Source organism: Rattus norvegicus, chromosome 10 (assembly GCF_036323735.1).
Source record: "Rattus norvegicus strain BN/NHsdMcwi chromosome 10, GRCr8, whole genome shotgun sequence".
NCBI classification, from domain to species: domain Eukaryota; kingdom Metazoa; phylum Chordata; class Mammalia; order Rodentia; family Muridae; genus Rattus; species Rattus norvegicus.
In genome coordinates, this window is record NC_086028.1 from 63,655,615 (window position 1) to 63,669,412 (window position 13,798).

The 13,798-nt window shown below is 45.8% G+C and overlaps 1 protein-coding gene across 2 annotated transcripts in view; it reads left to right on the top strand.

The window, feature by feature from the left end:
* The window catches only part of Bltp2 (bridge-like lipid transfer protein family member 2), a 29,211-nt gene that overhangs the window by 1,543 nt on the left and 13,870 nt on the right, over positions 1 to 13,798 (top strand). The window contains exons 3-24 of one of the 2 annotated variants that reach the window (NM_001427086.1): positions 285 to 334; positions 596 to 743; positions 1,167 to 1,285; positions 2,023 to 2,083; positions 2,408 to 2,597; positions 3,162 to 3,285; positions 3,428 to 3,552; positions 3,787 to 3,854; positions 3,944 to 4,089; positions 4,729 to 4,847; positions 4,955 to 5,118; positions 5,270 to 5,528; positions 6,288 to 6,493; positions 7,973 to 9,065; positions 9,479 to 9,670; positions 9,776 to 9,978; positions 10,131 to 10,249; positions 10,375 to 10,595; positions 11,142 to 11,332; positions 11,456 to 11,555; positions 11,654 to 11,856; positions 13,323 to 13,617. In NM_001427086.1, the coding sequence (NP_001414015.1) occupies positions 285 to 334; positions 596 to 743; positions 1,167 to 1,285; positions 2,023 to 2,083; positions 2,408 to 2,597; positions 3,162 to 3,285; positions 3,428 to 3,552; positions 3,787 to 3,854; positions 3,944 to 4,089; positions 4,729 to 4,847; positions 4,955 to 5,118; positions 5,270 to 5,528; positions 6,288 to 6,493; positions 7,973 to 9,065; positions 9,479 to 9,670; positions 9,776 to 9,978; positions 10,131 to 10,249; positions 10,375 to 10,595; positions 11,142 to 11,332; positions 11,456 to 11,555; positions 11,654 to 11,856; positions 13,323 to 13,617 (4,396 nt within the window). Of the gene's footprint in view, positions 1 to 284; positions 335 to 595; positions 744 to 1,166; positions 1,286 to 2,022; positions 2,084 to 2,407; positions 2,598 to 3,161; positions 3,286 to 3,427; positions 3,553 to 3,786; positions 3,855 to 3,943; positions 4,090 to 4,728; positions 4,848 to 4,954; positions 5,119 to 5,269; positions 5,529 to 6,076; positions 6,151 to 6,287; positions 6,494 to 7,972; positions 9,066 to 9,478; positions 9,671 to 9,775; positions 9,979 to 10,130; positions 10,250 to 10,374; positions 10,596 to 11,141; positions 11,333 to 11,455; positions 11,556 to 11,653; positions 11,857 to 13,322; positions 13,618 to 13,798 lie in introns of those variants that run through there. The other variant, XR_010055181.1, reaches the window with a different exon arrangement.

Genomic DNA, 13,798 nt, shown 5'->3' on the forward strand with positions numbered 1-13,798 from the left:
AAGATAACAGGAAACAGCAAACTAACTGTTCTAATTTAAGAGAGGAAATAGGGTGGCAACATGTCCATAAAAAGAGAACTACTAAGCAAATTCAGCTAACATCATCATGAGCAGGAGAGCCAGTGCCCATCAGAGAAACCAGGGAAAGAGGAAGGGGTATATTTGGTGGGAGGGCCAACAGAACTCCCTTCTCCTGGGACATAGGACCTTTCCTGGTTTATAAACCTGCCCATCATTGCCTTCCTAGCAACCAGTGTACACAGCTATCTTTCCTATCATTTTAGGAAATTGACAACTTGTGGATTTCCAGCAAACTCCTTAGCCATGACCTTCCGTGAGTAGTAGAAATGTTTTGAGAAATGTTTTGAGGTTGAGTTTTGATGATAAAATTCTTCTACGGAGACATTCTAGTCAAGGTGGGAGGGGTGGTCTTGCTAGAGTCTCCTAGTCCAAGTGCTGTTTTGTAAGACCTGCTGCAAAGAACTTTCTCTGTTATTGGAGCTGTTAAGGGACTGGGAGAGAGAATGTGAGGGAGGAAAGGAGACTGCTGTGAAAGGGATGGACCAGATAATAATGAGGCTTCTCTTCGGGGCAGACACTATGTGGCATTGTGCTTTGGAGAAGTACGCATCAGGACGGACCTACAGAAGGTTTCTAGCCTGTCTGCCCCATTCTCTCAGAACACAGAGGTGGAGCAAAAGGAACTGTCCCTCAGCCCATCCTTGTTGAAGATCTTCTGCCAAGTAAGACTACTTTTACTATTTTTAAAAATTAAATGTTTTTATTTGTGTGTGTGTGTGTGTGTGTGTGTGTACACTCCTGCAGTGACCAAGAGGCTGGCAGAGAGTGTTGGATTCCCCGGAACTGGAGTTAGAGGCACTTGTGAGCTACTCTGTGGGGGTTTGGGAATTGAACCCGAGTTCTTAGGGAGAGCAGCCAGTGCTCTTATTCAATGAGCCATCTCTCCGGCTCCACTTCTGCTATTCTCAACTTGATTTCAGGGATGGTCAGTTGGCTTTGACTGGGCCAGGCTTGGGGTAGGGAATTATTTTACTATCTGGAGGGATAAAAGCTAAGCTCTTCCTTTCTCCAGTGGAAAGGAAGAGTGATGCCTTTGTGTTAATGATTGCTTGTTAATAATTGCTTGTCTTTATAACTCCTTCTAGCTATTCTCCATTCACGTAGATGCCATTAACATCATGGTTCTTAAGGTGGCTACCTCTGAGTCCTTGTGGCACATCCAGATCAGTAGAAGCAGATTTCTTTTGGACAGTGATGGGAAGAGGTAAGTGGTAGGTAGAAGAAGCTGGTAGTATCCCTGTTTGGGATTGCTTGAGAGAAATTGAATGTCAAAGCTTGTCAGGTTCTCATTCTGTGCAGTCTTGAGGAGAAGCCAAGACTGGCTGTTCTTTTTCTCCTAACCTTTCTTTTTTAAAAAAGATTTATTTATTTATTATATATAAGTACACTGTAGCTGTCTTCAGACACACCAGAAGAGGGCATCAGATCTCATTACAGATAGTTGTGAACCACTATGTGGTTGCTGGGATTTGAACTCAGGACCTTTGGAAGAGCAGTCAGTGCTCTTAACCACTAAATAATCTCTCCAGCCCTGCCCTGACCTTCCTACCCAACAGATTAATAGAGATAAGTAGTGAGGAGAGGGGTCAAGAGTTTTTTGTTTTGTTTTTGAAACAGGGTCTCACTGTAAAGCTGTGGGTGCCTTAAAACTCTATATGTAGATCAGACTGTCCTTGAACTCACAGAAACCTACATGCCTTGCCCTGACCTTCCTATCCAACAGATTAATAGAGATAAGTAGTGAGGAGAGGGGTCAAGAGTTTTTTGTTTTGTTTTTGAAACAGGGTCTGTAAAGCTGTGGGTGCCTTAAAACTCTATATGTAGATCAGACTGTCCTTGAACTCACAGAAACCTACATGCCTTTGCTTCTTGAGTGCTGGGATTCAGGAGGTATGTCACCACCCCTGGATTAAATGCTTTTCATTTTTTTTTCTTTCCCAGTCTCATCTGTAAAGTGAACCTATCTAAGATCAATAGCAAAGTCCTGAAGAGTGGTCAGCTGGTGAGTGCTTCATGGCTATTCTGTTGCTTCATATCCTTTTGAGCATGGGTGTGAGCATGTGTTTTTAGGTTTTGTGCCTTTAAGGGTTTCTTCCAAGGCAATGTCCAGCCAATATTCCTAACCATTGTACTTTTGTGTGTTTGTTTTGGGGGGAGACTATTTTGTCGTGTGTAGCTATGGGTGCCCTGCTATGTAGCCCAGTCTGGCTCTGAACTCATGGTGAGCCTCCTGCTTCAGTCTGAGTACTAGAAATATAGGTGCACACTACCACACTGGTTCCAGACCATTCCAATTTGACCTAAAACTTTAAAACTCCCTTCACAGGAGGATACATGCCTAGTAGAGCTTTCACTGGCCCTAGACTTGTGCCTCCAGCTCGGCATCGGCAGTTGGCATCTGAAGGCTGTCACTGTGGATGTGTGGACACTCCATGCTGAGCTACATGAAGGTCTCTTCCATAGTCAACTACTGTGTCATGCCCCAGGCCGGATTTCCAAATCTGTTTCTTGTTCAGGTAAAGCCTCAGTCATTGAGTTTCTTATCTGCTGTATTCTCTGGGTTTATTTTGGAAGTAGAAAAACCAGTAGCTTCAACACTTGTTGAGATGTGAGTCATTAGACACCATGACCTTTACCTAGGTAGAGGAAATAGGCTTTTCCTTGTTCTGAGTCAAAGAACTGACGTCTCGTGGCTACTGACTGGGAGTTAGCACTGTGTGTTTATGTTTTCTCCTGTCTTTTTTCATTTTGCAAATAAGGAAACAAGCCTAGAACAGTTTAGTTAGCTGACTCGGCTGATGTCTTATAGTTAGTGGAAGTGAGTGTAAATTATCTGACAGTCGAGTCCATGTTCTCTCCTTTATACCTAACTATTCACCTTACTGTTTACAGAGTCTGGGAAAGGAAGTATGTCAGGTACCTGGTCTGTGCTGTTTGGGCCTTGTGCCCATTTAGGCATTTGCTTAGCTTATCCTTTTACCTTCCTGTATGTGTGAGGGTTTGACTGAAGAGGGGCAGGGCTGGGAGGAGTTGAGAACGTTAGGGCTGAGCAGGTTCCTATTCCTCATTCCCATCTCCAGATTTGACTGAGAACTTTGCTGAACCAACTCTGCCTGGCCTACACCTCCTCCAGCAGCTGCCAGACCGAGTCGAGGTGAAGATGGAAAACACAAGTGTGGTGTTGTCTATGAACAGTCAGAAACGGTAAGGTCCCACCCAGACGGTGGGGTAACAGTGTGTCTGCTGGACCCCACAGCTAGTCTGAGTATTCACCGAGCCTGTCTGTAGAGAACAGGGAGGAAAGGCACAGCAGCTGGTCCTGATGTAGACTCCGTCTCTGCTCTAGGCACTTGACTTGGACACTGAAGCTGCTGCATTTCCTGTATCACCGTGATGAGGATCAACTGCCCCTTCGAAGCTTCACAGCAAACTATGATATGGCACAGATGAGCACTGAACTCCTGTTAGAAGGTTCGTGGAAGGGGTTACTGGTACTGAGACGGGAGGACCAGGTGTTCAGTGTTAGTGCCCTACATGGTTTAATATCACTGTAGAGGAGAATTAATATCACTGTGGGTGGGAGGAGAGAGGATGAGAAAGTAACCATGACAATGTCCTCATCTTCTGCCTGCACTTGCCCATTGCCTAGTTGTACCTTGTGTCTTCCCTGTGGCTTTCCCTCATCTATTCTTTGGCTTCTTACAGACGGGTTGTTGCTGTCCCAGAGTCGCCAACGGATTGTCTGCCTCAACTCCCTCAAGGCTAATGTGCAGGTGCGCTGCCAAGAATCTTTGATCTCTTCACGTTGTTGCATGGCCAGTTCTGGGAGTAAAGCCCACACTTGGGGTCTTCTCATTCTCAGGTAACCACCATCGACCTCTCAGCTTCTCTAGTTCTGAACACCTGTATCATTCACTACCGACACCAGGAATTCTCTCACTGGCTACTTATGCTAGCACTGGAGACCCAAGGTGCTAGTTCTCCTGATCTTAAACAAAGGAAGAAAGGGTGAGTTTTAAGTCACCTCTTACTGGGTGTATTCTTTTTATTCAGAGTGGCATCTTGTGTTAAACATGTATTTAATCGTCCGAGTCCCGTACATCTCAGTTTCAGAAGCAAACCTGTTGTATATATCTACCTTCCCTGTCACGGGGATTGTATCCTTTGTGGGCACGAGGACGTCCTTTTCATGTTTTCACTCTTAGTGTCCAGCACAGTGCCTTACCTAAGAAGTAAGACAGGGGTGAGAGACAGCATCTCACCTGCCTTGGGCTTTAAGGAGTGGTGTCAGATTTGCAGAACCATTTTTGTTTGTGTAATGTTTGTGTTGTTCTGCACACAGAAAGTGATTTGTAAGTGAGGCTTCTGTTATTAGGATGAACCGTGTGATGTTGCTGATACTCATTATATTTGGCTATCAATGTGTAAATTTTGTAATTTTGTCTTTTTTAAACTCTGTCTTCAAATCTTTCTGGTGTTCCTTCAGATTACCATTGGGAGGAACAGCAATCTGACTGACTTTACTTTTTCCTTTGTAGCTGTTGCAAAGCCTAAGATTATGGCAAAACTAAACTGTCAGCAGTTCTGAGGACTCTGTTCCTTGAGAGGAAAGGCTGTTATAATGATGTCAGTCTTATCCCTGTGTAGAACCTTCCCTCAGATCCTGGCTCCCGTTATCTTCAGCACCTCAGTCTCCAATGTTAGCATTTCCATTCAGCTTGGAGATACACCACCTTTTGCTTTGGGGTTCAATTCCATCTCCCTGGGTAAGGCTCAGGGATGGGAAGGGAGTGAGGATTTGCCCTTTGGTTATAGCTATGCCTGTTTGAGGCCACAGTACCTTAACTGACTACCTCTTTACCATATATTTCAGACTACCAGCACCTCCGGCCACAAAGTATCCATCAGCGGGCAGTCCTAACTGTAGATCATCTCTGCTGGCGTGTGGGCAGTGACTCCCACATTCAGCGGGCGCCACATCCACCTAATATGCATGTTTGGGGTGAAGCACTTGTTCTGGACTCCTTCACACTACAGGTAGGTGGGTGCTGTGTGGTGAGTAGGGGCCCACAGAGCTCCCTGTCCTGACCTGCTTCTGAGGATTGAGTGTGCTCTTCCTGTAGGTGCTGCATCAGGTTTTTCTAACTTTGCATCTGCATGGTTTCAGTAGGCTTCCTTTCTTTTCTAGGGAAGTTATAACCAGCCCCTGGGCTTGTCCAGCACCCAATCCAATACTCTCTTTCTTGACTGTACTATTCGAGGACTTCAGGTAGAAATATCAGACATCTGTGCCCAATGTCTGTCTCGAATCCTCTCCTTGGTGATTCCACAGTCTGAAAAGTCAGCTGTCTCTAGGAAACCTTCACTTGGGGAGTGTCTGACCTTACTGTGGAAAGTAGACTTGAAGGTGGAAGACATGAACCTGCTCACTCTTTCTGCGCTGGTTGGTAAGTGGGACGGGAAGTCTGCTGAAATTCTTCTTTCATTAAGGAAGCTTCTGATCTGGGCACTTTCTATGTTAGAGGCATGAAACGTTAGAAAGGCTTACATGACAGGCAGGCTTGTGCTACTTCTTAGTGTCTATTAAAGAAGGAAGTGTTAAAAAAAAGACACAAATGGGAAAAACAGCCTTGATGTGATCAAGAGAACGAGGCCTATAAAGCCTTTCTTTTTTTGATTTTTTTTCTCTTGATGGAGGATCTTGTCCAATGCGCCATCCATTTTAGAATTTTCCAGTTCAACCTAACGAAGGTTGGGCTTATAGGTGTTGCTGGCTCTTACATAGCTCTGTCTTCTCTTTCTTTGTTTCTTTTTCTTTTGGTGGCTTTTTGTTGTTATTTTGTGTTTTTCCTTTAAGACATTGTTTTTCTGTGTAGCCCTGGCTAGAACCCACAGAAGACCAGGCAGGCTGGCCTCAAACTCAGTTTCTCCTGACTCTGTCTGCCCCATGATGGAATTAAAGGCGTTCAGCCAACTTTTATTTTCTTGTTTATAGTTCTGGGGAGTGAATGATGTATGGATAATTTCTAGACACTGAGAAAGTTCATTGACTTTGCCAGCTCTCGTTAGGTAAGAGAAGAGAAAGTTCATAACATTAGGAGTCACTTAGGGGAAGGGTTGGGACTAAGGACAGCAAAGGGATAAGAAAGGGCAAAGGGCAGGTTGTCATTTCAGAGCTTAAGATGTCTCTCGTTTCTTGATGCCAGGTGCTTCAGAGATACGACTGGACACACTGACTGTCCTGGGTAGTGCTGAGACCTCCACTGTGGGGATTCAAGGGCTTGTGCTTGCATTAGTAAAATCAGTCACAGAGAAGATGCAGCCCTGTTGCAAGGCTCCTGATATCCCCACACCAGTGCTGGGCCTCTCAATGCTCTCCCTCACCTATCACAGCAGCATCCGCTCTCTGGAGGTAATGCTTTGGGGCCATGGGCCAGACTGGGTTTTCCTACCACTTAAAACATTTTTTGGTCTTTTTGACTAACGTGAAACTTAGAGGAAAATGACAGCTGATGTCCATCTTTTCTTTTCTTCCTTAGATTTTTAACATTTTACTGAGTTATTATAAATATATGCAAAATATAGAGAGAACATTTAAACTTTCATATTTCCAGCTTCAATAAGTTCCCATTTGTAACCATCTTGTTGCAGCTGTACCCATTATAGCTTTCTCTACCCGAAGCTCTGGGGTCATTTTAAAGGCAATAACAGATACATCATTTTAATTATAAGTATTTTAATATGTGTATCATATATATATACACACACATATATATGTATATATGCATACATAATTGAAAATAGGAGGGTATTTTAAAGATTGGGGGTAGGAGTTGGGTTAGCAGATAAGAATGCGTGCTAGAGGACCTGAGTTCAAACTCTTAGTACCAGTGTAAAAGCCAGGCCTTTAGCCCTAGCATTGAAGGATGGAGGCAGGTGGATCATGAGAGCTCACAGGCCTTGTGTATAAAAGTACTGGTCACACAGTAAACATACATAAATGTAGGCAAAAATTAATACACATAAATCTAGAAAAAGAGATGAGGGCCTGAGAGATGGCTCTTTAAGTAAACAAAATGTTTGATGTCAGGCCTGACAATCCCCAGGACCTACAGAACTAACTCTTGAAAGTTACCCTCTAATATCCATCCATACATTATGGTTTCTGTGTGGGCTGACACACACTTCTATGGAAGCAGTTAGTTCCTTAGAAGGCTAGAAGGGATCTGATGCTGGAGGCTTTCCAGAGTCTTTTTCCAAAGTATCAGATAGGTATGGGGTCTTCAGAGGAGAAGGGAGGCATTGAGTTTGCTTCCTTTGGAAACTGAGGAGGTTGCATTTCAGAGACTGGACTTAAGAGAGCGTCTGCGTGTTGGTATTTCAATTTCTCACTCCTTGAGCTATTCAGAACTGACTTTGTCTCTCAGGATGACCAGGATATACATTCACCATAAGTCAGTTGCTGTGTTATGCTGTGTGACCAGTACTTTTACATTGTGTTTTAGGAATCAAGTCATACAATCCGTTGGTGAAACCTTTCAAGTTGTTTTGGATGGTGTTATTGAATGGTAATTTATGCATGGAAACATAAAGCAAAATGATTATTAATCTGAGTGTATGAGTTTTAACATGTGGCTCAAACTTACAAGGCATTTTAGAATCTACTAGAGAAAAATTCAGAAGTAAATGCTCATAAGTGTGAGATAAATGACAACTATTAACTTAGCCCTTTAGTGTTGAGAGGAACCAAGCAAGGCAGTAATTAATGTGGTTTCTTAGGAAGGACTTATGGGTGGATATAATTCGTGAACCAGGTAGGCATGTGTAGTAGTCCTATTATTTCTGCTGTTCTGAGACACGATGACTGACATTCTTTTTTTACACCCTAAAGGTTCAGTGTGGTGCAGGGCTGACGTTACTCTGGAGCCCCCCAGATCACATGTATCTGTACCAGCATGTCTTGGCCACATTACAGTGCCGAGACCTTTTACGAGCTACTGTGTTTCCTGAGATTATTCAATCCCATGCACTAAAGACTCCACAATCCACTTCTGAACCAGAAGACCATCTCCCTGAGTCATCCCTACCTAGGCGGCTGCTAACCCTGACCCTGGAGGTGAGCACTGCCAAGCTGACAGCTTTCGTGGCAGAAGACAAGTTCATTACCCTGGCTGCAGAGAGTGTGTCACTGAGCCGGCATGGAGGCTCACTGCAGGCTTACTGCCCGGAGTTGGCTGCTGGCTTTGATGGCAATAGCATCTTCAACTTCAAGGAGGTAGAGGTGCAGCTTCTGCCTGAACTAGAAGAGATGATCCTCCACAGGAACCCCTTCCCTGCACTGCAGACCCTCCGCAATCGGGTTTGGCTTCTTTCCCTTGGATCGGTCTCAGTGGAGTTTCCTTATCAGTATGACTTCTCTCGAACTTTGGATGAGGCGGTGGGAGTTCAGAAATGGCTAAAGGGGCTGCATCGAGGGACTCACGCTTGGGCTTCTCCAAGCCCTGCCCCTCTACCACCTGATTTACTTCTAAAGGTTCAGCATTTTTCTTGGGTTTTCCTGGATGACATCTTTGAGGTGAAACTTCATGATAACTATGAACTGATGAAGGATGAAAGTAAGGAGAGCGCCAAAAGGCTGCAGCTGCTGGATGCCAAAGTGGCTGCCCTGCGCAAGCAGCATGGGGAGCTGTTGCCAGCCCGAAAAATTGAGGAGCTCTACGCCTCTTTGGAACGCAAGAACATTGAAATCTACATCCAGCGCTCTCGTCGTCTCTATGGCAACACGCCCATGCGCCGTGCACTGCTCACTTGGAGCCTGACAGGGCTGGAGCTGGTGGCTCTGGCAGATGCATCCTTCCATGGGCCTGAGCGTGTGATAGAGCAGGTTCGAGAACTTGATCCTGGCAGCCCTTTTCCTGCTGAAGGAATGGACCTTGTCATTCAGTGGTGCCGTATGCTCAAGTGCAATGTCAAAACTTTTCTGGGTAAGTGCGTCTCCTATTCACGGTGTCTGTCCTGTGAGTGCCAGGGAGCTCTCTGAGTGACAGCAGAGGCGTGAGGTTGTACTGGGCACCGTAGTTGGTTGAGTAGATGACTTTGCTTCCCTTTTTTGTTCCTGGTTTTCACCCTGAAATTACTGCGCTGACACAGTATGTGCACAGCCTTTTTGGGGTCGTTGTGGCTCATCATCACGTGCACAGCCTTTTTGGGGTCGTTGTGGCTCCTGATTTCATGTTTGCTCTGTCCTCACCATGTGTCATGGTTATGCCAATGCTGTAGCTTTGCTGCATAGTTGCCAGCCCTTGTTCTCTAGATTGATTGTAGATGGGTAAAGTAGCAGCAAGGGGGAAGCATGTGTGAAAGTAAACAACCAGTGCTGTCTGCTGTCTCGTAACAGTTCGGATCAGAGACTATCCACGCTACCTGTTTGAGATCCGTGACTGGCGGCTAGTGGGTCGACTTGCAGGCACTGAGCAGAGTGGCCAGCCATGCTCCCGTCGACGGCAAATCCTGCATTTGGGGCTTCCCTGGGGTAACGTGGCAGTAGAAAGGAACATGCCCCCACTCAAGTTTTACCATGACTTCCACTGTGAGTAAAGCAGTTGGTTTGGCTGAGGGGCATTTCTGGGCCTTGGGTAGAGCAAAGGAAGAACAGAGAGGTGTTTTGTAGTAAGCCTGCATTCCTCTACCCTAGCGGAAATCTTCCAGTACACAGTGGTGTGGGGCCCATGCTGGGATCCAGCCTGGACACTGATTGGTCAGTGCGTGGACCTCTTGACCAAGCCTTCAGCTGACCCCAGCCCACCTTTGCCCTGGTGGGATAAGAGCCGTCTTCTGTTCCATGGGGACTGGCATATGGATATTGAACAAGCAAACCTGCATCAGCTGGCCACAGAGGTGAGGGGCTCCACGGAGTCATTTCCTTGTTAGGATAATGTAGTTGGGACCTGTACAGCATGTGGGGCACGAAGAGAAAGGTACTGCTTTGGGAGACTGTTCTTTTATCTATGGCTCACCCTTGTTCTTTGGGTTCGGGTGGGTCACTATAGGATCCATATAATACAACTGAAAACATGCACTGGGAGTGGAGCCACCTTTCTTTTCATTGGAAACCTGGTCAGTTTGTGTTCAAAGGGGACCTGGATGTCAACGTGAGAACAGCTTCTAAGTGAGTGGAGTGAAGAGTGGGTGAGGGCCTTAACTGGATGGGGGAGTTGGGATGGAGGGAGAGGGGAAGAGCCAAGGGAAGCAAGTGACCACGTCTCTGAGGGCTGGGGCTCCGTTGTGAGGCAGGTATGACGACTGCTGCTTCCTTCACCTGCCTGACCTCTGCATGACACTGGACCTGCAGTGGCTGTGCCATGGGAACCCTCATGACCATCACAGTGTCACTCTGAGGGCCCCCGAGTTCCTGCCTGAGGTACCCTTGGGCCAGCTCCATGACTCCTACCGGGCCTTCCGCTCTGAGAACCTCAACCTCTCCATCAAGATGGATTTGACTCGCCATAGTGGGAGTGAGCCTTGGGCCTGGGACAGTGGGAGGATGGGCTTGGGTACTGACCACTTAGTGAAAGAGGGATGGGGCAGAAGGACAGAACAGAGTTTAGATTGGGACCTTCGCGGGAGGACTTTGGACTGCTGTTAACATTCATACGATAAATTGTGTTACTTACGAGTAGTGGATGGTCTCAAAGTTGCACCGTAGAGGAAGTTAAAAATGGAAGTGCACTCAGGTACAGTGTCTGGCGAGGGTCCTCAGTTGACCCAGTCCCCCCTTCGTCATCAGTATTATAAGGTCTTTGTCCTTGCTGTCAGTCAGCTTCGCTCATCCATCCCACCACCTTGGTGTTTGGTATTTTAACTTTAAGTCTGGCTGTTGGAGTAGGGTAGGGATGAACAAACATTTAGACCATGGCAGAGAGCTTAGATCCTTGAAAGAAAAGGTGCTGGGGACACTGACTCTGAGGAGGGTGTGTGGGTTTTAATCTCTGATAAGTAGGAAAGCACTTTCCTCACCTGTTTCAACCACAGCTTGGATATGTCTGTCCTTTCCTTTGTAGCAATATCCCAGCCCCGAATACTGTTGTACAGTAGTACTCTGCGCTGGATGCAAAATTTCTGGGCAACTTGGACTAGCATCACGAGGCCTATCTGTAGAGGAAAACTCTTCAATAACCTGAAGCCCAGCAAGAAGAAACTTGGCCAGCACTACAAACAGCTCTCCTATACTGCGCTGTTTCCCCAGCTACAGGTTAGAGTCCGAGCCTGACAGTTAAGGGGGTTTTCTTTCCTTACTTTATTTTCTAATATATCTAATAAAATCTTAGTCCTCCCGTCTGCCATCCTTTCTTCAGTTTCCCTCTCTCATTGCCAGGTACATTACTGGGCTTCCTTTGCCCAGCAACGGGGCATCCAGATAGAGTGCAGTCAGGGCCACGTCTTCACTCGGGGAACTCAGCGGCTTATACCTCAAGGTCAGGCCAGAGCTTCTATTTCTCCTAGTCTGTTCCTTGGATTTTCTTCTCAGTGACTCACAAACCATTCTGCATGGAATGTGCGCTCCCTTTTTCAGCTGGCACAGTGATGCGGCGCCTTATTTCTGAATGGAGTGTGACCCAGATGGTGAGTGACTTAAGTCAGGTGACTGTTCATCTGATGGCTTCACCCACTGAAGAGAACGCTGACCACTGCCTTGATCCCTTGATCACAAAGACCCACCTACTGAGCCTGTCTTCCCTTACTTACCAACGGCACAGCAATCGCACCACTGAAGAGGTACTGTTTGACAGTTCATATCAGTAATGTTAGTGAGTGAGTGTCTCAATGTAAAGACAGGCTTAACTACTAAAAATTTCTAGTAGTTTTGGAGACTTTAGTAGTATCTTGGGTCTTAACTGTCATGTGGACCCTACATGTCATGGGACCTTAACTGTCATGTGCTTGTCCACACCCGTTATCTCCTGTGTCCAAATAGTATCACACTGGGGATGAGAGTTAAGTTCTGGTAAGGTTTCTAATGGCATTCATACCATGTATGGCATTATATTCACTTGCTATTGTTTTTTTTTTTCTTTTTTTTTTCTTTTCTTTTTTTCGGAGCTGGGGACCGAACCCAGGGCCTTGCGCTTGCTAGGCAAGTGCTCTACCACTGAGCTGAATCCCCAACCCCACTTGCTATTGTTGTATAAGATGCTCTCTTAACTTGCATTTATTGGGTGGGTGGTTGTATATGTGTATAAGAGAGAGGACAGTTAGCAGGAGGCAGTGATCTCCTTTAATATTAGTCCAGAAGATCCAACTCAAGCCACTGGTTTGGTGGTTCAGTACCCTTACCCAATGAGCCATCTCACTAGCTTCTTTTTTTTTTTTTTATTACATTAATAATGTAAAAAGGGGGGAAAGACATGTGCGGGTCTGTGTGCATGTGTGCACAGGGATCGAACAGAGGTTATCAGGCTTGGCAGCAAATACCTTTAAATGCTGAATGTGATCACTGTTCCCAGCTGCTGCTGCCACCACTGCTACCGCCTTTGTTTTGTTTTGTTTTGTTTTGGAGATAGTCTTGTTTTATGGACCAAGCTTGACTTGAATTTCTTGAATTTTTTTTGTCCTCTTGCCACTGCCTTAAGTGCTAGGATTGCAGGCATGTACTGTTACATGTAGATATCATCCTTAAAATTCCTGAACTGGGTATGCAGTTCAGTGTCAGGGTATTGGATTAGTGAGTTCAATCCTTGGCACTACCACTTCCCACAAAAAAGAAAATTCCTTTTCTTCTCTCCTAACAAATCTCTTGGTCTTCAGGAAATAGTAAAACAATTTTTTGTTTTTTAAAATTTATTTATTATGCATGCAGCACTTACCTTCATGTATGCCTGCAGGCTAGAAGAGGGCATCAGATCCCATTACAGGTGGTTGAGAGCCACCATGTAGTTGCTGGGAATTGAACTCGGGACCTCTGAAAGAGCAGATAGTGCTCTTAACCTCTGAGCCAAAAGTTCTTAACACTTCATTTAGTGCTGGCTTTCTCCATCTTTCCCAATTAAGTGTAGCTTTTGAAAGTAACTGGTTCATTAAAACTGCATTAAGAACAGTTAGGATGTAAAGTAATGTACAGCTGAAACTACTTAATGTTTCTCCAGGGTCTTCCTGTTTCTCCTTGTGTTTATAGCAAGTTTGTCTCTGCATTTTTAGTAGTGGTGGGAAGGTCTGTGTGACGCTGGTGTCCTCCTGTCTCTCAGGAGCTGTCTGCTCGGGATGGTGATGCCGCCTTCCACACCCATCAGCTGTACTTGGTAGACTTACGGATTTCCTGGACCACCACCAACAGGGACATCGCCTTTGGCTTGTACGATGGCTATAAAAAAGCGGCTGTGCTCAAGCGCAATCTCTCCACGGAGGCCCTGAAGGGTTTGAAGATTGATCCTCAGATGTCAGCCAAAAAGCCAAAGCGGGGTATCCCACCTCGCGCCCAAGCCCAGCCTCGTGCCAGCGCTCCCAGCTTCAGGGGACGGCCTGATAAGGGATCATCAGGAGGTAGGCCGAGGCAGTGAAACATGGGTTTAGGACATGTGCTTGGAAAGGGGCTTGAGAATGACTCCATTGTGACTGGTTCCATCTAGTCACAGAGATGACACTATCATGTACTTATGTTTGGCCATGTTGGGTTTATATTACTAATGATGAGGAAGCTCCAAAAGTCTCATTTTGTGGCCAG